Source organism: Cyrtonyx montezumae, unplaced genomic scaffold, assembly GCF_038088225.1.
Source record: "Cyrtonyx montezumae isolate F1298 unplaced genomic scaffold, pur_monq_1.0 scaffold_1, whole genome shotgun sequence".
Taxonomy (NCBI): Eukaryota; Metazoa; Chordata; class Aves; order Galliformes; family Odontophoridae; genus Cyrtonyx; species Cyrtonyx montezumae.
Window position 1 is genome coordinate 1,523,871 of NW_027071825.1, and position 25,704 is coordinate 1,549,574.

Here is a 25,704-nt window from a genome sequence, read left to right on the forward strand (position 1 = left end):
AGTCCCGCAGAACAGCAAATGAAAGAATTGCTTCAGCCACCAAAGACATTATCTTCAGAAAGCAACAGTCTGAACCATTTCTGAACCAAGACTGTTTTTTGTCTTTGTATATAAATATACTGTCTGTATGTAGAAAGAAAGACACAGAGTTCTAGTCTGACCAGGCTGCCCAGCATCCTGCTCTGCTGAGGTCCATAAGTCTCTCTCCAAGGACAGAGATTTTAGAGCCAATCTGGGCTCTGGCTCCAGTGCTCTGTCAATGAGTGCTTTTGTTGGGGTTTTGGGGTTGTTTTTTTTTCCTGGTTTCCTCTATTTTACTTCCTTACTGACTGTAGAAACAAGCAACTAGAAGATTTTATATAGGTGATATAAACATACCCACTTTCGGAGCCAGGTTAGCTTGTATTCACTCACACAATGCAAGCAGAAAGACGAATTGAAAAAACCTCAGCAGCTGAGTTCAGTAATTAGTTTAGGCAGATGTAGGTCAGTGTAACAACTGAGTTATTAAATATCTGTGTTCTAAACTGTACTTACAGAACTGGCTTCTGAACTGCATCGACAGGATTCACAAATGCAGAAGAGATCAACAGAAAATAAAATCCACAGTACTTACTCAGATACCCATAGCCCTCATTTGCACATGTTTAATTCCTCTGGAGATCCAGTTGAGGAACTTGGCTTGCAGGAAGTAAGCACGTTTTGTAATTATGCCTTTCATAATCTATTCATAATTCTTTGCTATAATAGTACTTTCAGTAACACTTTCCAAACAACGCATGAATTAAAAGCTATACACACCTGTGGTACCTTAACTGCAAGGAAGTCCCCAAGAGCAATGTGTCTGGGTTTGCAGACCATCTGCAAGTCATTTTAGTTAAGTACCCATCAGTTTCACATTTGATATTGATATTCACATCTAATTAAAAACACATTAAAAGTTATTAAAATAAGATATAATTGTTTGTACAAAAAAACATGCATTAAAAGTTGTAACTATTTGATAAAAGCTAGGTGGAGTTTAAGAAGATTGACCTTACTATTAAAATGCACCAAAACTGTAATTTAAATTCATCTGGACTCTTACCTACTACATATAATTCAGCGTATCTATGATGGCATTCCCTACTTTGATGGCAACAGTACAATGCGTTATAGAAGAAACTTCCTCTAGGTTTTGTTGCTTTCAAGTTGAAAAGAGTAACTTTGCTTACGCGATCATTCACAAGCGTATACTGACTTTCTGGGATTTCTTCTGCTAAATTCAGCCACCAAACAATCTCCTCAGATGCTACGCTCTTGCTTTTGTTTTTATAGATGCAATGAAATGAAACATTAGAACCAACACTGGTCAGAATCTTAGAAGGGAAGTACAGGACTTCAGCTACAAGAAAAGAGATAAATGCACTGAGATTAGAATTGGAACAACAACCAAAACCACAGATCAACAGAAAATTACTATTATCCAGTTGTATCTCTACACCATCTTCTTCCAGGTTCACTATTACTGGTCACTATAGGGCAGAGGAGCAGGAACAGATCCTTGACTGCTTCCTTCCATAACTCACGTTTACAAATTTTAATAAAAATAACCTTTACTGTCCCTAGGCAAGCAGTAATTAAGTGACAGAAAGTATCCAGGGAGTAGAGTGAGAACAACCAGAGCAGTGAAAGTCATATGAGCTCCTGTAAATCAAAACCTGAGAACCTAAGTCAGTGCTGCTGCTTTCTACTCAGCCCACTTATTTAAGGCATCAGGTCCAATCAAATGAGTGTGTTTATTCATTTTTGAAAAATCAGCTTATTTGAATGCTGCTAAAAGTACCTGTAGCCCAGAAAGCTTTCACTGCTTTAACACATCTCACAAATGCACACACCGCAAACATTACTGTTTAAAACTGCCCTCGGGCAGAAATGAGAGAAAATCCAAACAAGTGAAGAGTGATGCTAAGGTTTGAAAGATATATTAGTCTGAATTTTTAGACCCTGAGAGGATACTGAAAGCATACGCCAGCTGAGCCATTACTGTAATACTGGAACGTATTTGAGAGATTTGCTATTCAGAACGGCAGAAAAGTCAAGCACTTCAATATTTAGTAAAGTCATCAGGAGACTAATCTCTCAAAAACTTGTTTCACAGTCTCAGCAGTGTAGTTGATACCCAATGGTAGCAGTGATTCGATAAGCAGTTCACCTAGGCATACAGGCACCAAGCCTGCAAAGCACATAAACACACGTAAGCCCAGCCACCATTAGCCCAGTATTTAGGGAAGCTGCATGTGTTACACATTGGCTGAAAAGGAACAGTTGGTCAAAGAGAGACCCAAAGCCAAGGCAGAACTCTTCAGGAGGTCAGCTTTGTTTTTGTAGTTCAGGATATTTTCAGAATTCTTCCAGAACACAGGCCCTCTCGGATAGCAGGCAACCTACAGAACTGTCATAGTCAGAGACTTTCTCATTAACATAAAAGAGAACATGAGACCCCTCAGCTGTACAAACATGCAGCTGCTTCATTCCAGCATATACTCTTCTGCTCCTAACATACACACGTGAATGCATGGCAGAATTCCCATTAGCAGCCATTTTGCTGCTGTCAGCTGTGCTGAACACCTTGCTGCTCTCCCACTGGCTCACCCTAACATTGGCCATTGGGAGAACATGCCAATTTGAGCCTCCTGCAGTAAAGAAATTACTCCCTCTATGCTGCCACCAGGCTTATCACGCTGATGAGATGTATGTTTAATACAGTTTCACATCATTGGATCACAAAAAATAGATCTAGCAGAAGCTACTGCACCTCTTTTATACACACACACATTTGCTTCTCAACACGCTCAGAAATCCTTTCTGAAAATAAAAGCAGATGCATATGAGAAAGAACATTACACTACTTTGTGTAGGGTAAGCAGGTATCAACACCATCTCGGCCATTAACTGTGCATAGGGCACCTGTGGCAGTGCAGAGCAAAACATTTCCAACTAACCACAAGCACAGCATGGGAAAATACAATGCAGAAAAAGTCATGACAAAAGTCATGGCCCAAAACAGTCCAACCCACAAAGCTATCACGATAAATGACGAGGATCTGACAAATATAAAATCTTTTCCCTCTCATATATTCTGACTGAATGAAGAGCCAATTATGTTCTATTTCAGCAGAAGCTGTGCTGATATAAGGGACCCTACCAAATCTTAAGAGCCCTTTCTAGAGTCCCAGAGAGCTCTCGCTGTGTGTGAAATGTAAGAAACGTGCTCTGGTTGTGAACTGAATTGAATACAGTATACAAGTTAATATATATAATGCTAATGATGCACGTACTGAAATTAATTTGGTGTTACTACATGATTTATGAACTGGGCTCAACATGGCAAACCAAGATGGTTTACACATTAAATCTACAAAACCTAAACCATGTTCTGCACTTCTAATTCAGCTACAAAGCCTTATGCTAAACTATGTTAGAGAAAGCATTAGGAAAGGAAGTATTGAGAGGAGTTAAGCAGAACAAAAGCTTCTGCTGGGTCTGAAAGCAATAAGGCCAGACACGGAGATCACTGTGCAGTCTCCATGCTTCACTCATTTAATGCTGACCTTCTACAAAGGAAAGAGCACAATCTCAGGTAAAGCTGTGCAGCAGGAGGAGCAGAAGGTTAAACAGCTTCCACAAGAATTTTCAGTCCAACTCATGCACACAGTGTACCACAGCTCCCCGGTAACGTTCTCACACACGTGGATTCCACAAAACAAAAATTGGTAAATCTCTTGTATCCCAGAAGTGTACTTACTAGTCAGTGTGCCTGTCCATGACCTACCTCCCAAATTCAGGTCATACGGCCTGCTCCATTCACTCCAGAACCCTGGCCCATAATGATTCTTGCACCGCACTTGAGCAAAGGAGGAAGAATCAAGCAGCGTATCGTCTACATCTAATGTGGTATTTAAAGCAGTTTGAACCACCTGTTGGATTATCAGAAGCTATTATTACTGAATAATGATTCAGGAAAAATGAAGAAAGAGGAAGAGCAGGGCTGACTCACCTGCCAGCCATTTTGACCAGAATTTCCAGAGATGTTCACTTCGTATTGGAGTGGGTATGGCATCGGGACAGGCTCAGACCAGCAGATCTTCACGTGGCCTTTCTCTGTCATTTCCAGATGCACGTTCAAAGGAGGTTCAGGCTTTACTGTGGACAAATTAATGGACAAGTTTACACTGCCTGTGACTGCTGGCTGTAATGACTTCTATTGATTTTGAAATTTCTTTCACACCTTAAGCTCATTTTTCAACAGCTGCTCTACAGGCAACGTATGAGAGAGCAATGTTGTGTAATATTGCTGTGAAAGTTCACCCTGTCACTGCTAAACCATTAGCTATCAGGATATGCTGTCTGACCGAATGTCTGCTTTAAAATTACAAGTATTTCGTGCCTTGGTCACATTTCTCCCCAGTAATCAAGTACTAATTTACTTGATTTGCTGAAGAAAGGGTTGAAAGGGATGGGAGAGCTGTACAAAGCCATTTGCCTGGCTCCTTATTAGACAGGAAATAACATCCTCATACTGTACACATAATTTCTAAATCTTCCCATCCTTCTACAGTGATTATGGCTATGAAAAAAGGCTTCCCACAGAGCTACATTAAGGCAAAGGGAAAAACGTGGGCTTCAGGAAGTTCCCACAAGGATATGGAGAACTCTCTGGAGGAGGAAATAGATGGGCAATTTAAAAGGAGGACTGCAATTAAATTCATTCTTCCTTGGACAAACACAAGGAACTTAGATCCTACTTTTACCTGTTAATGAGACCTTTTCATATCACTGTGTAAGTACAGTGTCTTTTGGTTGACTTTGTCCTCATTCAGCAGAGTTCCTCTCATGCAAGGGTGATATCCTGTTAAAAACCACTGCAGATTAAACAGCATGTGCCTTACCTGAAAAGAAAGCATTTCCAAGGGTCTCAGGCAGTGGGTGCATGCTCACTTTAGCTCTGTCTGCGCTGGATGTCCACAGCTTGCCCCCACAGCCCCAGAAGTAATTGGCTCCTGGCATTTGAACCCCGTGACTACACACTGTTCTCACCTGGAACCTCCCAGAGCTCCCTGGGGGTTCACTCAGGTAAGAGTCTGCAGCTTCAGTACTGGACTTAATACACAGAGGCCATTCATGGCTTTCTTTGTTCTTATAGACATCTTCTTGGGATGGCATTACCACAACTTCACTCAACTTACCAACAATGGTCATTATTTTTAGTACAAATTCATTATACTAAGTCATAACTTATTTTGTTATTACTTATCCAAATTCTCCAAGATAATTGCATTGAGGTGGACTAATGAATACAAGCAGGAATAAGAGATTTGGGTGGAGGGCCATAGCTTTTAAAACAAAAAAAAGTCAGTGACTTTTACCTCACACTTCTGGGCATGTTACAATACAAATAATGACGTTTTCTCATTCTGCTGCGACCTGCTCTACTGACATAATACACAAGTTTTCATATTTTTACTTTCCAACTAATTTTTATCTCAGCTAAACCTTGGCAGAGCACATACTAATACTGTTCATTTTTTTAAACAGACTCCACTATGCAGAACAATTTAATAGCAGCATTTTAACACTAGCACACTCAGTTCTGAATGTATAACTTTTTTCCCCTGGCACATGACAAACGCAACCTCTCATCTTCAGAACTACCCCACCCAGAGACTCTCAACTTGTTCTGTTTGCAGAGCACATCAGTTACAAAGAAGTTAATCAAACTTGTACTTCTTTCCCCCTCAGCTGACAGACCCTACCTGCTTGACCTTAGCCAAGATCTGTAATAACGGTGTTTACATAATGGACAGCAACATATAGCGAATTCATAGTGTCATTAGGGCTTTGGCTTGATTAATATTAGAGGACTGTTTTCCAGTTTGGAAAGTGCTGGAATTGCATGTGTAAGGAATAAAGAAAAACACAACAAAAACCAAGAGTGTTAATCGCAAAGAAGCATTAGGAACAGCCTTTCTTCCTCCTCAGTGAACAATCAAGAAGTCCCCTCCTGTTCTGCCTGTGCCCTCCTTCTTATCTAAAGTCATCCTGCTGCCACTCCTCATTAACAAAGGCTGACAGTGTAGCTATGTAACACTTACCTATGTCTATGGGCTTGACTGACATCAAAGGTGACCCAAGACATGTTACACCAGTCACAGTCTTCAGCCACATGATGTACGTGTGGTTGAGTCTTGGGGAGGGCACATGGCACTCACATTTGCCATACTCACTGCAGTTACACTGAGCAGCCATGGCAGTCCTCCTCAGAGAGCTCGTAGATATATCTGCCAGTGACAACTCTGACCTAGAAGGTGAATCAAACAAAACCAAAGTATTTCTCTCTACACTGTATTTCAATAGAGAGGTGTCTGTCTCTGGGCAAAGTTTATTTGCAAAAACAAATGAAAATACTGCCTGTAATTAAAAAAAAAGATTAAAAGATTGTATCTGTAACTAATCACTTTTACTTTGCTGCTCCTCCCTTTTTAAATAGTTTCCAAGTAAAGCAAATTAGATGATTTCACAAAAAGTCTTACTAAGGTCTGATCCTCAAACAGATGTGCCACAATCATGATGAGACCCATAGTTCAGTCAGACTGGTTTCAGACTCCTGATGACAGCTATTACCAGGTACGTCCTGGGCTCACTAAATAACTTGCCTAACTGCAGCTCTGCCACCCAAACTGGGATTTCATTCCAACTCCTCTATTCCTCTTCTAATTACACGAAACAGCACAGCACAGCTGGGTAGGTATGCTGAGACACATCTGAAGGGAGGTAAGCTCTGTGACACTGCTTTCAGTACTGCTATACACTGTGTTTGTGGAAGTGCTACACTTATTGGGGCTGATGGAGCAAAGCTTCCTGGGCTAAGGATTTTCACTAAGTGTATCTCAGTGCACATATAGCAGCTCTAGGTCAGTACTCGGTTGAACAAGCTGCCCCTTATCACTGCAGAGAGATGGCTGACTAGTTCACACAAGGCTAAGTCCCTAACAGAACGTGAGTGTTTTCCAGCTCAGTGTATAACTGATGTGTTCAACTAAGACACCAAACTTGAGGTAAATTGTGTAATTTATCCTCAAGAACACACAAGTCTAAGTCTAGAACTAAAGAAGTGCCCTTCAGGCACTGAAAACAGGTCAAGAACATGAGCACATCCTATAAATCACCATCTAATGAAAGGGCAAATTGTATCAGTCCTCGAAATTCACCTGCAAGCATTCATCTGTGCCACTGTGAAAGGATCCCTAAGGCTAAGTGATTTCAGTTAATGTAATCAACCATCAGGGCTTATAGCATTCCTTGAATACATACAACTAGAAAGATCATTCAGTTTTGGTAGAAAATTAATCTAATTTATCTTATTAAGTTTCAGAATAATCTTTCTCCCCCCAAAGACATGCTGCTGGGGAACGTACCCTTATCACAGCACTGTTTTGGACAGAGAAAAACATTTTCTACTCAAAATAACTTGATACTATTACAAGCAAATAAACTGTGGATGTGCAAAATCAAAAGGAAACATCTTGAAGGCTGAAAAACTTAAAACTGCTATGGAGCAAAACTTCATTGTATAGATTCTTCTAGGTCATTATTTTCATACGTTGCTTGCCTTATATGTGAGAATTCTGGCCTGAGCTCCAAACTCCCAGGGTGTAACATAAGCCAGGAATGCATATTTTTGAAACTGGGAATGTTTTCAAGGTATTTTGGCTCATGTGAATAAAATGTTAAGGTATCAGCAAGCCAACAGGGGAAACTGTCACCTTAGCACAATTTGAGTTGCTCTGCTAGCCGTTCCCCCACAACATAGGGACCCTAAAAGAAAAATATTAATGTGAAATCTGAGAAGCGAGGCAAGTACTCTAACATCAGGGACCACACTGCACCTTGCCTCTGCAGCACACAGCAACCACACTAAGATTACTGGCTAAAATTTTTCTGCAGTTGAGACTGAATCTGTTGGAACAGAGGCAAAGTGAGATGTACTTGTACCAAAACAGTATGTGAAAAATCAAAGTCACGAGGAACACTGGAAATGTGGGTTCCCACTCAAAATCACATTTCAGTTTTGAAGTACCATGTGCCTATACAACCATGCTACCAGCCCATACCGTTGCTTCCTATGTTCACTACAGATATAATTTATGGCAAGTAATACCTGCCATCTAGTTCTGTATTCTAAACAGAAGCTGTCACCTGTAAATTTAGCATGGTCAACTATGTACGGAGCTGGTTTCCTAAAGAAATTCAGTCCATATGTTATATCATCCCTTCCAATCCAGCAGTAATACAAGAAGAACAGCAGAATCAAATAGACCCACCTCCAATAAAATCAGACAGGCTACGCTACCCCAGAGTCAGAGTGATTACCACTGCAGAGAGTGTTTATGACAGTGACAACTACACAGATGGATGCCTCCCAGCAGCACCAATGTGATTAGTGCAACACTGAATACAATGCTAAACACCAAGTCACTTAATTACTTGGAGAGAACATAATGGTCAAAAGCATAAACAGGTAGAACCAGACTGCAGCTTTGGAATTTACCAAGTGCAAAAGCAAAGATATTTCAGCAAGAGATCTTGTTTAATCACTTTGAGAAACATGGAAGAGCAGAACAGAGAGAGTCTCCATGCTGATTGTTTTTCATTCAAAGATAGAACCACGAGCTTTTCTCTGTACAGTCTTAGATAACTTTAAGGTAAGACAAGATACATAAAATATCACCTCCCTGTGAAGCTAATGCTACCACTGTGCAGCAAGCTTGAGAGACCAATGCCAATGTTTTAGAAAATGCCTTCAGATTTCTAAAGCTAACAGTGAGAAATTTAAGTCTGTACTTACACAGCATATAAAAGATGAACCTTCAAATCAAGTCTCATGTAGAACTTCAGGCCACAAACTAACAGATCCAGCTTGCCTTCAATCCAACATTCAATGTTCCAATATGAATCTAAGTACAAGAAATGGATTAAACATTTCTGAACCACTACAAACCAATGTGCTCTTTCTTAAGGAACTTACCACACCCTTGACAGAGAAACCTACCTCTTTTCTGGAACGCAGATATGCTTATTTCTGAAGGAATAAGCATCCTTGCTTGCATGTTTGCTCTGTACAAAGAACAATCGGTGTTGTTATCACTCCAAAGGCAACACAGAAAACTTTCCCCATTCATCAGCAAGGGAAGGTTGGTTTCAGCAGCTCCATACTCTCTCCTCAAACCAGACCAGCTCTCTACAACTCCAGCAGCAAAAGGACTCGAAGACGTCTCATTCAGCAGCAGGCATGGTAACATAAAGCTCCTGGGATGAATCTCATGGACCATACACTGGGCAGCTGCCACGCGAAGGAAGTCTACAAATATAAGGACAAAGATGTTGGCAACAAAAATTTCACATCACTTGACAATGAAAAGGGAGTAGATGACATTACACAGAAAAGTTTATTAAAATATATCTATATAAAATCATCTCCAGAGGCTTATCTCCTCTGAGTTGGAGTCAGAAATATTAAAAACATCCTTTCTGAACCAGTGCCACAATTGGCAATGCCACCTTTCTCTTCTGAAGTCTCTACAATTAAAGTTTGGTTTTTTGAACCTCTTGAAATAGGTCAAGATCAAGCCTGTAGTAGAAGCATCACTTTGGGGTAAACTGTCCTATATAAGTTCAGAATACACTGAATCCTAATTCTAAGATCACACATCACACAGACGTCCCTCCCTGCAGTGCTGGGACGCTTGCAATCCAGCTCTTAGTAACATGGCACCGAAGACATTATAATCCAATTGAAAACATAACATAGCCACATCACAACCATTCAGTTTCAAATAACAGTATTACCAGAATATGGGACTGGATGCAACTATACAACCCCCTCATATTATCTGGGAAATGAAGGAAAAAAAGGATCTTTCCATCAGAATTGGGTTCTCCAGAAAAAAAGCACTCTGACCACAGCTGCAGCTCTTGTCAGTAAACTGTAGCCTGAATTACACTGATAGTGACTTTGAGAAGGATGAACGCATCACTTTTGGAAATAACTTACTGTAAAACACTGAATGAATTGCATAGATTGAAGCTCTGGTTACAGAAAGATGTGTGGGTGATTTGTGCACATTTCTGCTTTTAGCTTTTTGCTCGGCAAGGCATAAATATTTTAAACCACTCATTAGGCAGAAGTTAATTCATGCTCTATGCTTCCACATTAAAATAAGAAAAATAGAAGTTCACTGTCTAATAGTGTGTAAGTCAAATAAAGTAAAAATATAAAATGAAAGTTTTCTAAGTGTAGATGCATGCAATATGAGGAGCAGACACCATGTTACTGTGCAGCGTGCTGAAGTGTTTCGTTTTCTCTTCACGTAGGTTTTGTAACCAGACTCCTGAAGGGTTCTGCTCATCTCTCCTCTCTCCTTTAACAGAGTTTGTGCCTCCATAAATACCAGCTTCATTAGGCTCCTGGCTCCATGCAGGGGAGTCAGTTGACCACACTGATTATTAGTCCATGATGCATGATTAAACAAGAACAAATGAGTGACACGGCTGCCTATGAAACAGGCCAGTTAACTAACATACCACCCAAATCACACAGACAAGTAAGGAGATATTCTTGCCAAGTCACTATTTTTTCCCAAAAGCAGACTGCTCTCTCATAGCACACCAATGTCGTAGGACTAAGAACATCTGACAAAGTCAAAATGTATGCAGTTACTATTTCTGCAGGTGTGTTAAAAGCAAAAGGAAAAAAACCATCTGTAATGAATTACAGTACGGAACGTTCAGCATAGGACTGCTATAGCTCTTAACTGTCTGTTAATGAAACATAGCATGTATTAGAAATGCTCTCCTGTTACAACCATCTCTCTGCAACATGGATGCAGAGAGACCTGCTCATACAGTTCAGACTCTCAGTTGGTGGCATATTTGCATGCTTGTGTTAAGAAGGCTATAAAGATGCCAACAACGGTGACTGCTCTATTGGGAAACAGGAAGAAGTGAGTCAGGGGGGACACCGATGTCAGCAGGTACAGGCCATCAGTGGCAAACAGCTCTGAAACCGAATGAAAACTCCCTGAGGCATACAGGTTTTCTAATTAAAAGGTACACGACATCTTGAGATGACATGAGGTATTTAAAAGAAGAATTAGTCAACAAGACAATAGTTAATACTGATTGAATAAAGGTATGGTATTGTCTAAGGAGTTCTTCATTTTTTGTGAAGATAAAAGGGTCTTTGAAACTAATTACAGACTGCAGAATCTGCTTTCTCCATAAGCACCATCATCAAAATTCTTCAAATGGCTCTTTTTTCAATTTAAAATTACAAAAAAAAAACAACCAAAAACCAGGCAAATACCAAAATACCAGCTGTCCCTGTGCAGCATACACCAATATTGGTATGGACGTTTCCCAATTACAAACAAAGCTTATTATACTCATTATACAACATATACAGCAAACGGAGCAACTTTAACAACGTCATGCTCACAAAAGCAAGAACACCAGTCACCTAAAACAGCAGAGCTCAAAGTGCCACCTTGGCTACACTGACCTAAACAAACTTTGCAGTTCTGATGGAACTTGGATTTTCCTTTCTGCATCTGTACTTGCTAGGGGTAACAGAATAAACTGCACTTCTGAGTTCAACTGAGCCCTTTATCTGTATGCATTCTAACTCACCAGACACGTTCTGCTGATGTTTTCTGATCTCACCTACCAACTGCACTGCTTTCTGGCATAAGACACAAAGGCACGACCTTGAGAGAGCCAACACTTCAATCCTGCACATTCTAGTTGCATGCTGTGATACTAAAATGCTGCAGTATGACTTCAAACATCTCTGTAAAACAATAGCAGAGATAACTCCTCATTCTACACAATGGTCAGCACTTACTTTTCACACTGTTGGCAGAAACTTACCCAACAGCACAAACACAGTCAGAGTGATTTGATGATACATCTTGCTTTGAAGAGCTGGTCTGAAAATAACAAAGAAAATTAACTGAGAATGATAATGATCATTAGAGTTTCATTACAGAGAACTTCATTTACTTTATTATTCACATATTTATAACAGAAAGCAACAACAAAATCAGAATGTCATCTGAGAATAAAACTCATTAACACTGCTTAGTATATCAATTAACCATCAGTGCAGCTCTCTTCCATCATTAAAATTAGGCAGCACTTCACTCCTCCAGGCTGACTATTGCTCACCTACTGGGCTTGGTAGTCTGAAAGGCACAACTCTGAATCTAAGCCCTTGGAAACTCAACTGTGTCTGGAGCCAAGCCATTTCTTCAGCACCAACCAGCTCCTTTTTGGTCTGTGAGCTGATTCAGGCCTGTTCATTCAGGTTATCAGCAGACTACATTTTCAGCTACATTTTGATCAATTAAAGAGAAAAGACCAAGATTTCAAAGGCAGTGCTTCACAAACCCCTATTTTGGAGGAAAATGTGCTCTCAGTAGTGTTGTTACCACACCAGGCTTACCTGCACATCTCCACTAGCCTAATCCCCAGTAAGTGAGCCATGAAGGCAGAGGAAATGTGCTGGGTACAGCCCTAAGTCTGCCACTTCACCAAGACACAGGCTGGGATTATTTCCATAAGCCTATGACATAACATATCTAGTTCTTCCCAAGTTTCTGAATGGAAAGAAAGAAATGTTTTCAGAACTATTTGCTTGGCATAAGGACATACTGTTCATATGATAAAGCCTATGGCTTAATTAAAGCTAGTTCGTTTTCTCCTTTTTTATAGATGAAACAAAAGTTGCATTCACAGCTCAACCACTTCTCAATAGCAAAGTGACAGAGATCACTTCCATATGTCCAAGAAAATCAGACATATATATATCAAAAGGTTATGAAGTTATCAGTGTGTCATGGATGTTATCGCATACCTCTTTAGGGCTCTCATTTTGAATGCAGGTAAAAAACATCAACTAACAAAACCTCTAAGTCACAAATTATGGTCCATCAGTTGTCCTCCCATCGTAAGCACTGAAAAAAGCAAAGCTGCAGCCCAGATTCCTTGGTCTCACTGCTCCTAGATGTTTAAAGGAACACTGCTCCTGTAACTACCAATAATTCACTGTACCATTACAAAGATTATGAAGCATGAGTGAAAACATCTCTAGTTGCCCCTGATTTAAGACAGCAATTAGTTAATTGTGTCAACAGCAGCTTCTGTTTTAATTCCAACCCTGCATTACCTAATAGTGACTGATAAGAAAGCAACTACAGGTGTCCAAAACCACATGGGGAAGGTGCACTGAAGATTAAGGCACTGCTACTCCCTAATGCCACATAAACATCCAGATAAAGCAACCAAAAAGATTCTGCTGTCAGCCTAATTTAATAATAATTGGGCCAGGAGACAAAAATGTAGCTTGGATCAGCTTGAGGCATTTTTTCTACTGCTATTACATTGATCAAAGTTGATATCACAATGACATTCTTAAACTAAAAGCAACGCGAGCCTCGTCAGCACGAGCTCCTCTTCTGGTCACAGCTGAGTACTCCTCCTGGATGCTGTACACAAAGCTTGAGGAAAAAAGAGCTGTGTACAGATTACTCGCAGGACAAGGTGACTGTCCTGCTGGATGACGGAGGGCTGAACATCTCTCCTAGGGAGAATACTGACCTTACCGTAAATGCTGACTGTTGGAAAGCGTCTAAGTTTTACAAGAGGTACATGCAACTGGAGTTTCTGAAAAGAGGCATTATGAAAACTTGTCTATATCTCCTGAAAATGCAAGAGAACACAGTGAGGGCAAATGACTTTATGTGCGGTTGGGAAAGCATCCGTGCAAACGGACAGAGCGAGGACCTATTTTAACATTAAGTCTTAAGATCCTGCATTCCGAAACCGCCAGCTTCGCCGATGCTGCGCAGTTTTTCCCATCTCCACGCTAACCCACGTGCAAAGCCTTCAGTACGGACAGCCTTGCCTCGACAACAACATCCCAAAACAGCAAACAGCGGCAAATTCTCAGAAACTCGTCGCCCGCTCCCGCCCGCTCCCTCACAGCGGCGCTGCCCGTTCCCGCCCGTTCCTTCCCGCTCCCTCACAGCGGCGCTGCCCGTTCCCGCCCGCTCCCTCACAGCGGCGCTGCCCGTTCCCGCCCGTTCCTTCCCGCTCCCTCACAGCGGCGCTGCCCGCTCCGCTCCCACCCAGTCTCGCCCGTGTGGAGCGGAGCCGCCGCTGCTCCTCTGTCACACGTGAAACGCCGCACGAGCAATACACTCACATCACTCTCACGCAGCCGCAGCTCTGGAAGCCAGGCTGGGCTCCCCGCTCCGCCCGCCGCCCGAGCCTCCCCCGCCCCGCCCCTCCTCAGGCACGAGGCGGGGTGCCGCGAGCAGAGCGCCGGGCCCGGACTCGGTGGAGACGCGGCAGGAAAGCCGAGCAAAGGAGGCTTGGAAGGAGTACAGCAAAAGCAGGGATTAGATCCCAGACTGGAGATAACCTCCTTAAAGCAAACTGCGAAAGTACAGATTACAAATTTGCTATAACCCCACGTTAAATACTGAACCTCTGTGGGCTGTGAAGATAACGGTGTTGACCGTAGTATGGTAACAGGAGGGCAAGGAAGCTAAAGGTCCTACAGCTGAGGGAGGAGAATGCTCGAGGGGCATCAAATATGGAAATGGACTTAAATTAGCACGTGAAATTGCAAGTCCCAGGCGCTGCTTTTTTTAACCCCGTTTGTGAGGTAGCAGTGCTGCAATAGTTAAGAACAAACCGATATGCTTCTGTATGAAAGAGGGGAGCATGATAACATCTGATTTCTAAGACATATATAGGGGTGGTGAGCAGCTGGGGGTAAGTGCCAAGGGGAAGGAATTAGGAACCGTTTAAAGCCCAGGACAGTACTGGCACAAAACCAGGCAGGCTTTAGCCTGCCACAGAAACATTCATTAAGATCTGAGTCTTGGCCAGTAGAAGAAAACTCATTTTTGGAACAACCTCTGATAGGAAAACAGGACAGAAAAGAAACCGCGTAAGTGAGGGTTTAATGAGTTTAAGAAAAGAATAATTATTCAGCTTTGAGCCTCCAAGAAGATAAAATAAACGAGACAGACTATTTTAGTCTGGAATTTCTTTGCTACCAGTGAGACTTCCTTGAGAGCTGAGCTCAGAAAGGTGGCTCTGCAGTACTGCTTGCATCCGTTACCTGCTCACTGACTTTCTGAGAGTGGAGTAAGTCCCATTTGTCCCTTCAGCACTTCACTGTCCACGAGAATAACGAGCTCTCTGAGGAAAGAGTTGATGGCACATGTAAAACAACACCGCATATTTACCAGGAGCTTCCAATTAATAAGCAAAACCCAGAGATCACGTCAAGGAATTGAAAGTGAGGATTGAGCACGGATAGAAAATACAGTCCTTTAATCCTGCTTGTGCTTACCACTTTTCTTGCATAGCAGAGACTGAAAGGTCCCTGGTAGGTGCCCCTTTTAGAAATATTCTGATGTGACAGTTTGGGAAACCTGTGTACAGCTTCTGTCAGGGGTACAAAAGCTGTTGCAGTGTTTGCACCAACACTTCTGTAGTGCAAGCAAAAGCTGCTGCGAGCTGACTCAATGTGGGCGGGATGCAACATGGGATCACTCAAAAATAATATTCTATTTAGGATGAAACATCTCAAGAAAACGTTCAATTGAGTTTTATTTCACTTTGCCAGGGAAAATATGTAGGGAAAAGCTCCCACATAGAATACACTAGCGCACAATTACTTACTTTTAAAGGTTTATCTTCTTCCTTAATCTCTAAACTAAATCTACCTGTAATCCTCTTTACTTTTTTCATATACTTGGAGAAGTTATAAGATGTAATTCCCCCTTTTGGGAGTTCCTTAGATATATTATTTATGTTATTGTCTCCTACTCGTCTTCCACTGTGTAAAACTAACCAGCTCCTGTTCCTTCAGCCTGTCTTCACAGATCACCTTTTCTGGATGCCAGCTAGGGCACACAGACCTCCTTCAGACCTGCTCCTGCAGTGCTCTCTTTTCTAAAGAGAGGTGTCCAAAGCTGGAGGCATTACTGCAGATGACGTCTTGGCCATTGCTTTTTGGAGGCAAAGGATTACCTCACTTCAGCACAAGACAATCTCGTTTGCATTGCTTTTTTCCCCTCCTAGCCGTGTGCCATTGTGACTCAGCCTTGGTTTGCACATCTCTCTAACCCTCAGATCCTTCCCATTGTCTCTATTGAGTTACAGCCTATTTATTTCAGACCATTTCAGCGATCTGTCACAATCACTTCAAATTCTAATCTTGTTTTCTAAAGTGGTTGCAACCGTACCTAGAATCTTGTTATTCAAAGAGTAATATACATGCACTTTTCAACTAACCAGGTACTTACTGAAAGCACTGATGAATTTTAGGTGCCAGGTGTACCCTGAACAACCTCTCTGCTTATAGTCTGTCCATCTGTGAACTGCTGACAGAGAGTTCTGCTTTACCCTTTCTATCTGAATACTTTGTAGAAGATGACCCTTCCCATAGCAAGGGTTGGACTAGACATAGATGATCTTGGAAGGGTCCCTTTCAGCCAACAGCAATTCTGCCATTTAATGCTGACCACTCCTCCCTAAATTGTACAGGATAAAGTCTTTTTTTAATAAATAAAAGCAAAACTGAGAACAACAACTAAAGGTATTTTTTCTCAGCACCCACAGTTCACCTCAGACTTTCTTCTTTGAACTATTATGCAAACAGCAAAGGCCCAGAAGCCTTTCAAAGAGCAGCACATTGAACAACAAAACACTGTGCAGTGCCAAGTTCCAAGTGGAGCACACCGAATCCTAACAACTTCAGGCAAATTGTGCTTCTGAAAGAGCTAGAAAAAGGGATGGACATTTGGCTCCAGACATTTGTCAGGCTTAAGACAGCTGAGCTCCCTCTGGGTATATTGCACGGGCTTTGGCAATCTCCTGCAATCTTAAATACAGATATCCATTGCAGTACCAGTCTTGCTGAGTCCAGCAACTGAGACTCCTTCTAGGTTTGTAGAAAAAACTGCAAGCTTCCTGCTCATGAGCAAGGGAAAAAGAAAATAGTAGAAAGAAGTTTCTTCCTCCTCTGCTGAGCAGAATGCTCCTGCCCTCTCCCCCAGCAGTAACAGGATTGTGCCAACAGAAGTCTAAATATAAACCATTTCTGAGGGTACAGTTCTGAATAGAGAAATCTGGAGCACACCGAATCCTAGCAACGTCAGGCAAATTGAGCAAGTGTGCTTCTGAAAGAGCTAGAAAAAGTGGTAGACATTTGGCTCCACTTCTTCCAGATTAAATTTGTCAGGCTTAAGACAGCTGAGCTCCCTCTGGGTTTATTGCATGGGTTTATTGCATCTTTCTTTCTTCCTGACCCCCCTCCCCCCCCCTTCTAATTCATCCAGTATATTATTCCTGCCAGGTAAACCATCCTATGTTTGAACAGGTGAAAGAGACTGACTGTGAACAGAACATCAAATCCTGCTGTGCTGCATAAAAGCAAAACTGTGTGGATCAGAAAGTTGTTCTAGATCATTTAATGACTACTAGAAGTGAGAAGTCTGATTTTGTTATTAAGTTAATGCAAAGATGGGTGCAGCCTCCAGAACAGGCTGTTATCAGTAACACATTGCTGCTGCAAGGATCTTTTGCATTTAATCCCTCTGCACCTTCTTGACAGCATCCAACCTCATCAGCCAACCAAAACATCGCTGCTTCTGTAAGACCACAAACAGCATTAGACTTCACTTCTTGAAAAGGTGCAGAAATGTTCTCCGCAACCCTCAGTGCGCACTGAAAATTGCAGAGGTGATGATTAAACGTGCTCTGAACAAAAAGTGCTCCCTCCCCCTGGAAGACTCATCCCCACAGCTGTATAGATGTTACAGACCTGCGCTGTGATTGATACAGTAGAACTGGCATCAAATGTACCAACAAACTAAGCTTTTAGTTTAAAATAATAGTGTTGTATTATAACCAGAAGAAAGGATAACTGGATAGACTTTAACACTTAGTGGATGCGGCGTGATAAAACACAAGCAGATAATTAACGTTCCTCCTTTGCTGAAATTTCCTCTCCAGGCCGATGCAAAAATAACTCCGTTAATTTAGGAAAGATAATCCAAGAGACACACCTTCCTGCGTTAGAGCAGAATAACTCCTTGCTGTTATCAGCTGCTGATTTGTTTCATTCTAGGACAAGAAGGTACATTGCTGTTTTGAACCTGAGAAACAGCTGCGGCCACCTGAGCATCAGTGCTCCCCTCCAGAACCAGGTCCTTCACCGTGAGCTGTCTGAACACAACTGACAGCAGTTCACCTCGGAGGCACACAGGAACAAACCCAGCAGCTGACAGCAGCAGAGCAGCCATCTCAAAGCCCGGACTCAGACATCATATGCTAGCATCAAGAGAAACTTCCTAGCCACTCTGTGTAGTACGAATTGATTTCTTCTTAAAAAATAAGCTGTAAACCATGTTTCTTAATCTCATGTGACAGCAAGATAAGACAGGCTTATCTCTGGATAGTGAACTGCCCTACCAGCAGAAAACTTATCTCAGAGTGCTCTGGGAGCAAGCTGCTAAGTCTGCATGCCCACAGGAAACTGAGAAGGGGCATTCTAACTACGTGTCTTTGCAGGAAAGAATAACATTCATCTCCATCTCTGACACATCAGACAAGAACCTAAAAGGGAGTGAATCATTCTGTGAGAAGCAAAGCCGGGTAAATTATTATTGACAAACAGTTCTTCCTATTTAGGAGCCAGGCAGCTCCTCCTTCCTGGCTCCCAAGCTTTCCAGCCGCCTGCTAGCACTCTGCCTTCAGCTGCCTGGGGGTTCAGCTCCTCCTGGCTGCCATTCCAAAAACGGATCTGAGAGGCTTACTCCCCTCATATCTCTTTCCCAAATGCCACCTTTCCTAGCGGACCAGAACCCTGCAGGATATATCCCACATCTTTAAAGCCTGAAGAACACCAACCCCCTGCTTGGAAGGTGGAGCTGGCAGTTGCAGGGGCTGTACCCCAACCTCTGCAAGAGCCATCTGAGCTTGTCAAATCCCCACATGCTTCTGGGTCTGATCTTTTAGGAACCAAGCTCCATCAGACAGCACAACGTGGTTTTCCTCCTAGCAATCAGCCCTCAACACACCAGCAGTTAACCACAGAGCAGTCCCTGTCCAACACAGAGTATGTACCAATAGCAACAGATTGCATAGCAAGGACCCACACTTGCTCGTCTTCCAGATAAACAACAAACACAAGTTTATGCTGGCAAACATAAGGAAGATTTCAAAACAGAAAAGATGAGCACAAAGAGCAGAATATATCCTTGACATTCATGAGGCATGGTTCTTCGCTCATGCAAGATGGTAATTACTTTTATAATCAAAGCACACAATGCAAATTGCATAGAGCAGCACTGAAGTCTCAGGGGACAGCGAGCTGTGACGCAGCCCGGGTTGGCACCGGGCAAGGAGCAGCGGCTGCAGCAGCTCTGAGAGTGGGAAGAGAGCAGAGCAGCACTGAGTGCAGCTGCTTCCCATGGGACTGTGCTCTGCTGTGCAGCTCCATCAGGAGGGAGGAATGCATTATAGTTTGTAACATATTCTTAATTTGTTTTATAGTTAGACAGCTCTAGCCGTGAAGCTTTTGGAGGAGGCAGAAGGGAAAGTCTACAGAAAATTCACGAGACTGAAATTTTTGTCCTTTGGAGAGGAAAGGCTGCATGAGAGGTCCCAGGTAATTAGTGCTGTCACCATTAGCAAAGCCTGATTCCTGAGTGCCAAATTGCAATTGGGCTACTAGAAAACCCTCAGTGCATTCAGGGGGAAAACTGCAGCAAAATAAAGTACGTTCAGACAAAAAAAATGTTCTTCCAACCATGGGGCTCTGCAGTTTAACTTACATTTTTACAAGTTCTATGGGTTTGATATGGCAAATTACCGAGCTCTTAAATAAAAACACGAGTTACTATAGTAACATTTACATCATAGGTTGTACTTACGCTGCCTCCGAGATACAGAAAACCAATCTGCTGTGTGAACCTTTGTACTTCACTTCTGCAAAATTTTAAAGGACAAACCTGTTTTCTAATAAATTGGCTTCTTTTTTTTTCTCCCCTAATCATTGCACTTCTCAAATTATAAATTAAAATGCATTTGATCTAATTTTCCTTTAAATGACTAAGCCCTGTGTGTGGGAACATGAAACCTGGTTCCAGTGGGAGTAAGGAGAATGCATGTAGAAAGGAAAGTGCAATATGGGGAAATAAGACATGCTTTGCTTTTCTAGTCTTTCTGCAATTGACTTTCCTCTTGCAGGAACCACAGTAAAATGATGGATTATTATTCTGGGGGGACTCAAAGTCTTCACCTCTGCAGCTTTTATTTTAGGCAGTCACGTAGCAAAGCAACACAGCACATTTTGAGCACTGCTGTCCTTTCCAGAATTTTCCCAGCTTCTTACCAGTTGAGTTGTTAGCACTTTCAAGTGTTTCTGCATCCCTGCTATATTAACACCCCTGTCAGTTTGCTTCATTACAAGTTAAAGTAAGTAATCACAAGACACAGAAATGGATAACCCAGCTTTGTTTTGGAGAATCCCCTGCAATGGGGGAAATGCTCTCAAGCTGGCACTGCCTTGGTTTAGTGCTGGAAGACCTGCTATGCTCTCCAGGAGGCCTTATCGTGGCAAGATTAACCTTATTGCATGGTTAAAATCCATTATAATTCTAAAGGAGAACAGTATGTAGTAAGCAAAACGTGGCCCTCTTTGGCAGAGGAGGAGGAAATGAACCAAGGACAATGCCAAAAGACAGTTACCTGCAATTGCACTGTTCCATGGTTCATACCATACAGGCAGGGACAAAGGCAGAGTACAAAGGCACTATCAAGTTACCTTCAAAGCTTCCTCCCATCTCTCCCTATGGCAGGGAATATAGGAACATGTGGAGGGCTTGTTTTGAGGCGTTCAATTCCCTGCTGAACTCTTTGTCTTCCAGCAATTACCTGGAGATCAGTTTATGGACCACGTGGGGCTTAATGCACACTTCCAAATTACAGCAGCAGAATCAGATGCATTACCATTTCACTCCCTTGCAAAGGTGTGTTCAAAACACTTCCTAGAGAAATGCGTTCCCTACAAATGACTCTCTAATGAAAGCTGTTGTGGAGAGGGAGGGAAAGCACATCAGAAAAGAATTAATAAAAATGCAGCACGACAGAGTGAAAGATCCTGGCTAATGGACCAGTACATTCTTGACTCCAGTACAAACGTTCCCAGATCATGCACTTACCTAATAGGAACTAGCAGCTGGAAAACAGAGAGCAGAGGATAATGGACAGAGTGTAGGTAAGCAGAGTTAGCAACTGATGTGGAGCTGGCAGACCTCTCCAATGGGTCCATTCTTCTCCTTCATTTTCCCTCCTGATGTACAAATTCAGTTCTGACTGTAGTGAGAATGTGAACAAACAGAACTATGCCACAGCCAAAACACTGCTTGTCACACAGTTAGTCTTTGCTAGGCAAAATCATGATTTGCTTTTGGTTCAGAAAAGGAGCGTTGTGTGGTCTATTATCACTGCAATCGCTGCCAGGATGACAGCACTGCTCGACTACTTTTCACTGACAAGGAGGTAAACACCACTACATCTCCATGTGCAAAGGAGAAAGAAATCTGTCTCCCGAAGAGCTTTGTAAAATCTGGCACCCATCTGAGCTTGATGTGTCATCTAGCAGAGGTTCTGAATTCACAAAATGGAACTAGTGAGGTTGATAAATGGTGAAGAAGAGAAAATAAGGTATTCTGATAAATGCTCTGGGAAAAAAAAAAAACAAAACAAACCAAAAAAAAACCTGTAGGCCTTCTAGCAACACAGATATTTCTAGCCCTGGTAAAAGGTTAGCGTGCTGTTCACTGTAACATTCGTGCATTGAATGCAACAGTGTTCTAGTATAAACTGAGGCTACTTCTGTCCTTTTGGCAGTGGAAAAAGGATCATACTTCAAATGTTTATGCATCAGTGATGAATTTTATGCCAGGAAAAAAACAAACCCTATCTACTTCATGCCCACAATACGTGAAAGTGCCACCGTCTTTTCCTGAAAGTAAGTGAAGTTAGAGTATGGGAACGAGGATCCTCACCCACCTTTTCCTACAAATCCAAATGGGAAAAATTGTCCTAAATAAGGAGGAATGTCACACGTGCCATATAATTTTCCTAATTTTTTCCAGATGCGTTATTCTTCTTGAAAAAAGGAAAGCATCGTATGTCCCTCCAGTGTAGCTTAAGAGGACTTTTTACTGCAGTACAAAAAAAAAAGAAGCAGCAAAACAACCAATGTCCTTTGGCACATCTAACTGGCACGGAAATCAGGACATACCACGGAGAGTACTACCAGACCTTCAGACAGTGAACATCACCTCCAGATCAAAGCATGTGAAGACTGAAAGGATCTGAGAATCATTTCATTTTTAAACTCTGTTTATGGTTAAAATTCCTTTTTTAGTACTATAATTCAAGAGCCAGTGCTTCATAAACCACTTCTCATAATTTATTCTGAAATAACAAAACCTGTGCCACAAGACTGCACAGGTAATTCCTCACCAATTCCTAATCTAATTAGCCCGGGTCCACATTGCCCTAATCACTACCTCTCATGTAATACAGGAGTACGAAGGAATAATTCCTCTGTATGAATTGATGTTCAGACAGAATTCTCTTAACACAAAGAGGGAGGAATGAGATTAGCTGGAACGCTGAGCGTTCAGATGGACTGTCACACTGTGCAGTCTCTGAAACCATTCATTCCTCCAGGTGGAATCCATCTGCCTTATGCAGCTTGTACAATATTGAATCAATGCCATGTAAATAAGGTGATTAAACCACGAGCTCCCCGGGGGCTCTGTGGATACATTCTACATGACCAGAATACACTGCGCATGGAAAAGACTTAATTGCTATGTGTTTGGGATGGGTGCATCACTTCTGAGCATCAGGGCCAAAAGTAAATTGAGCAGATCGCAGCAGGACGTACACTGCGATGTGCTCATGACCTATCAGTACCACGCTGTGCCGCTCATGGTTGAGCATGGATGAACTCCCAGGAATAGCCACAGATCATCTTATGATGACAAGATGAACGTGCTCCTTCCTCAGGGCAGGGAGAACTCAGCTTCAGCACAGCAGCCAGCACAACGTGCTGCTGCAGCCCAGTATAGTGGCCTGGTTGTCATACGATGTGGTTCATGCAGGAACTCAACTCACTGCAGATTCCAGGTATCGCAGAAGCACCAGCCCACGTTTGCTGCCCCAGCTTAGCAGTAAGTTTCATCTCACGTGGTTTCTCAGTTGACTATTTCTCTACAAACAATATGCTTTTCTTTTTTCCTCTAGCTTGTAGAAAATTGTGTGGTTTGTCCCAGAGTAGCTGCAACAGAGAAAAACTTATAAAACCTGCTTGATACTTTAAAAACCAAAGTCCTTACACAGTGTCCAGTTTTCAGTTACTAGCTTTCCAGTGCTGCTCTAAACCACATCTTTAGGCACTAATTTTAGTGGGAACTTGGCATCTACCCCTTGGGACCTGGAGCTCAGCCTCCAAAATCTGGCAGTTTGTCATCCATATTAAGATGTACTGTGGTCAAGACGTAATAGAGAGCACATATCTCACATGCATCCCAGAGCCATATGTACTGGGTGGCTGAGACGTTATGTTCAGCAGTGAAGGCATTTCTGTCTCAGTAACTTCTCGGAGCCAGATCTGACAATCTCAAAACATCAGGGACAATTCCAACATGAGTAGCCAATAGTTCTGGAAGGAAATCAGAAGCATAGAATGGAAGAAAAAAAAAGAAAAAAGGGAATGGGTGGACTCCTTCCCATGCTGATATGTTGACATTCTGCATGACTCGCTTTCAAGGCAAATAATAATGGATGAGAAGGAAGGAGCAGCATGGGAAAACACCAACAAAAAATGCAAGAGTATCAAAACTGTGTGTGGTGAGAAGATAGGGAAAAAGAGGCTAGGAAGGGCCCGAGATGGGAAGGAGGAGGAACAATAAGCAGATGGATCCCACCAGGGTGGAAATGATGTGTATAGATAATCCTGGCACAGAGGAGGTGTGAATGAAGAATATGGGATTCTGATATGAGAAGAAGAGTAAAGAGGCAGGCAGAGCCACCACAAAAACAGAGCATGATGTCCTCATGAAGGGGCTCGTGCTGCCAGCAGGAGCAGTGCTAAGCTCTTGCACTTCAGGCTGGTGAGAGCTCTTCTGCCAGTGACAGAGGATTTTGTGCATTTTGCCCTCTATAGCAAAAAACTGGAGCACGACGAGGCAGGCATCAAGCCAGCAGGCACTGAATCAGACAGCTGTTTCCTATTGTAAACCCAGGCTGCAGTGCCATGCAGACTAGGCTCAGAGTACACTGATACATGGAGGCCTCAGGGAGAGATGATCTGTATGGCTCGTCTCATTCCCATAGGGTACCTCCTATGGGAAACATTCCCTCAGTCAGCGTTACCTCCCTTCGCCAGGTGCTCTTACTTCTGCACGAGGAGTTAAAAACTAAGCCTTTGCTGATGCTGCTGGAGAAGATGAGAGGAATGGGCAGCACAGTCAGCCCTCTTATGCTGGTTTCCACTGGGAATGATTCACACAAATACCAGCAAACCTAAAAATCTGGATCACAAGGAATCAACGTGAACTTCAGTCCTTCCACTCTGAGTGACAGAAACACTGTGCTGGGTACAGACCAGATGAGAGCTGTCCTTACAAAAGTGAGTTAGAGTAAAAGGGGAGATACAGCAATGAAACACGTCCTGATCTTTCACTGTCTGAACAGTCACAGTCCTTTATTTTGCACATTAAAGGTACTCTGTGTCTCCAAACATCAAGTTTCTCCCTTTTTGACTAGGTATTTTAACCAAAAGGTCTCCACCTGAAACATGTCAGATGCAGGTCTGATTTGATTATTCACCTCAGACAGGTTTTCCCTTCAAGAAGGGTCATATTTAATGCAGCATTGTTCCATCGCCTGACTGCAGGACATGTGAGGACAGCTGACACTGTGGCACACATGGGTCACCCCAGTTAGCACCAGTTGCCTTTTCCTCCACTCTGCTCACTGTTCATTTCCACCATTCCACTTTCTTTGTCATTGGGTTAAAGAGAGGGAAAATAGGCTACTAAGCATGACTACTAAAACTCACTGCAAAAGGGTTGGTTTGGAGCAGGACGTTCTGATGTTTAGAAGTGAACAGAACAGCCTAAATCCAGTTCCCATGCTCCATCTCTGAGTGAAAACACAGCAATAACAAATGGCCTATTTCTGCAATTTAGAGTTTTCAGAAAGCCAAGGAAATGCTATCAAGTTAACGTGATTACTGAAAGTGCTGCAGGAAAACACATATTGACTGACCTCGTAACAAGTTTACCTACAGACTTCCTCATTACCTGTGCATTACAGAAGAGATTTAGTGCCAAAAATACAATTAGCTTCACTGACTTCTAATACCTGAGACCGTAACGCAGCAGAGAAGCACACAATAAAACAGCGACCCGTATATCAGACAGGTAGATGGAAGAACGATGGGCTTGCCCTCGATGGACTTACACAAAGCCTTCTAAAAAGAGTCAAAAAGCTCAGGAT

General features: G+C 42.4%; 1 protein-coding gene across 1 annotated transcript in view; it reads right to left on the reverse strand.

The window, feature by feature from the left end:
- The window catches only part of LEPR (leptin receptor), a 46,657-nt gene that overhangs the window by 13,552 nt on the left and 7,401 nt on the right, over positions 1-25,704 (reverse strand). Inside the window, exons 2-9 of the mRNA XM_065737293.1 lie at positions 11,968-12,026; positions 9,092-9,400; positions 8,888-8,996; positions 6,135-6,340; positions 4,040-4,185; positions 3,815-3,959; positions 1,241-1,384; positions 802-919 (exon numbers count right to left, since the gene is read on the reverse strand). Of these exons, the coding sequence (XP_065593365.1) occupies positions 802-919; positions 1,241-1,384; positions 3,815-3,959; positions 4,040-4,185; positions 6,135-6,340; positions 8,888-8,996; positions 9,092-9,400; positions 11,968-12,007 (1,217 nt within the window). The 5' untranslated portion in view covers positions 12,008-12,026. The remainder of the gene's footprint in view (positions 1-801; positions 920-1,240; positions 1,385-3,814; positions 3,960-4,039; positions 4,186-6,134; positions 6,341-8,887; positions 8,997-9,091; positions 9,401-11,967; positions 12,027-25,704) is intronic.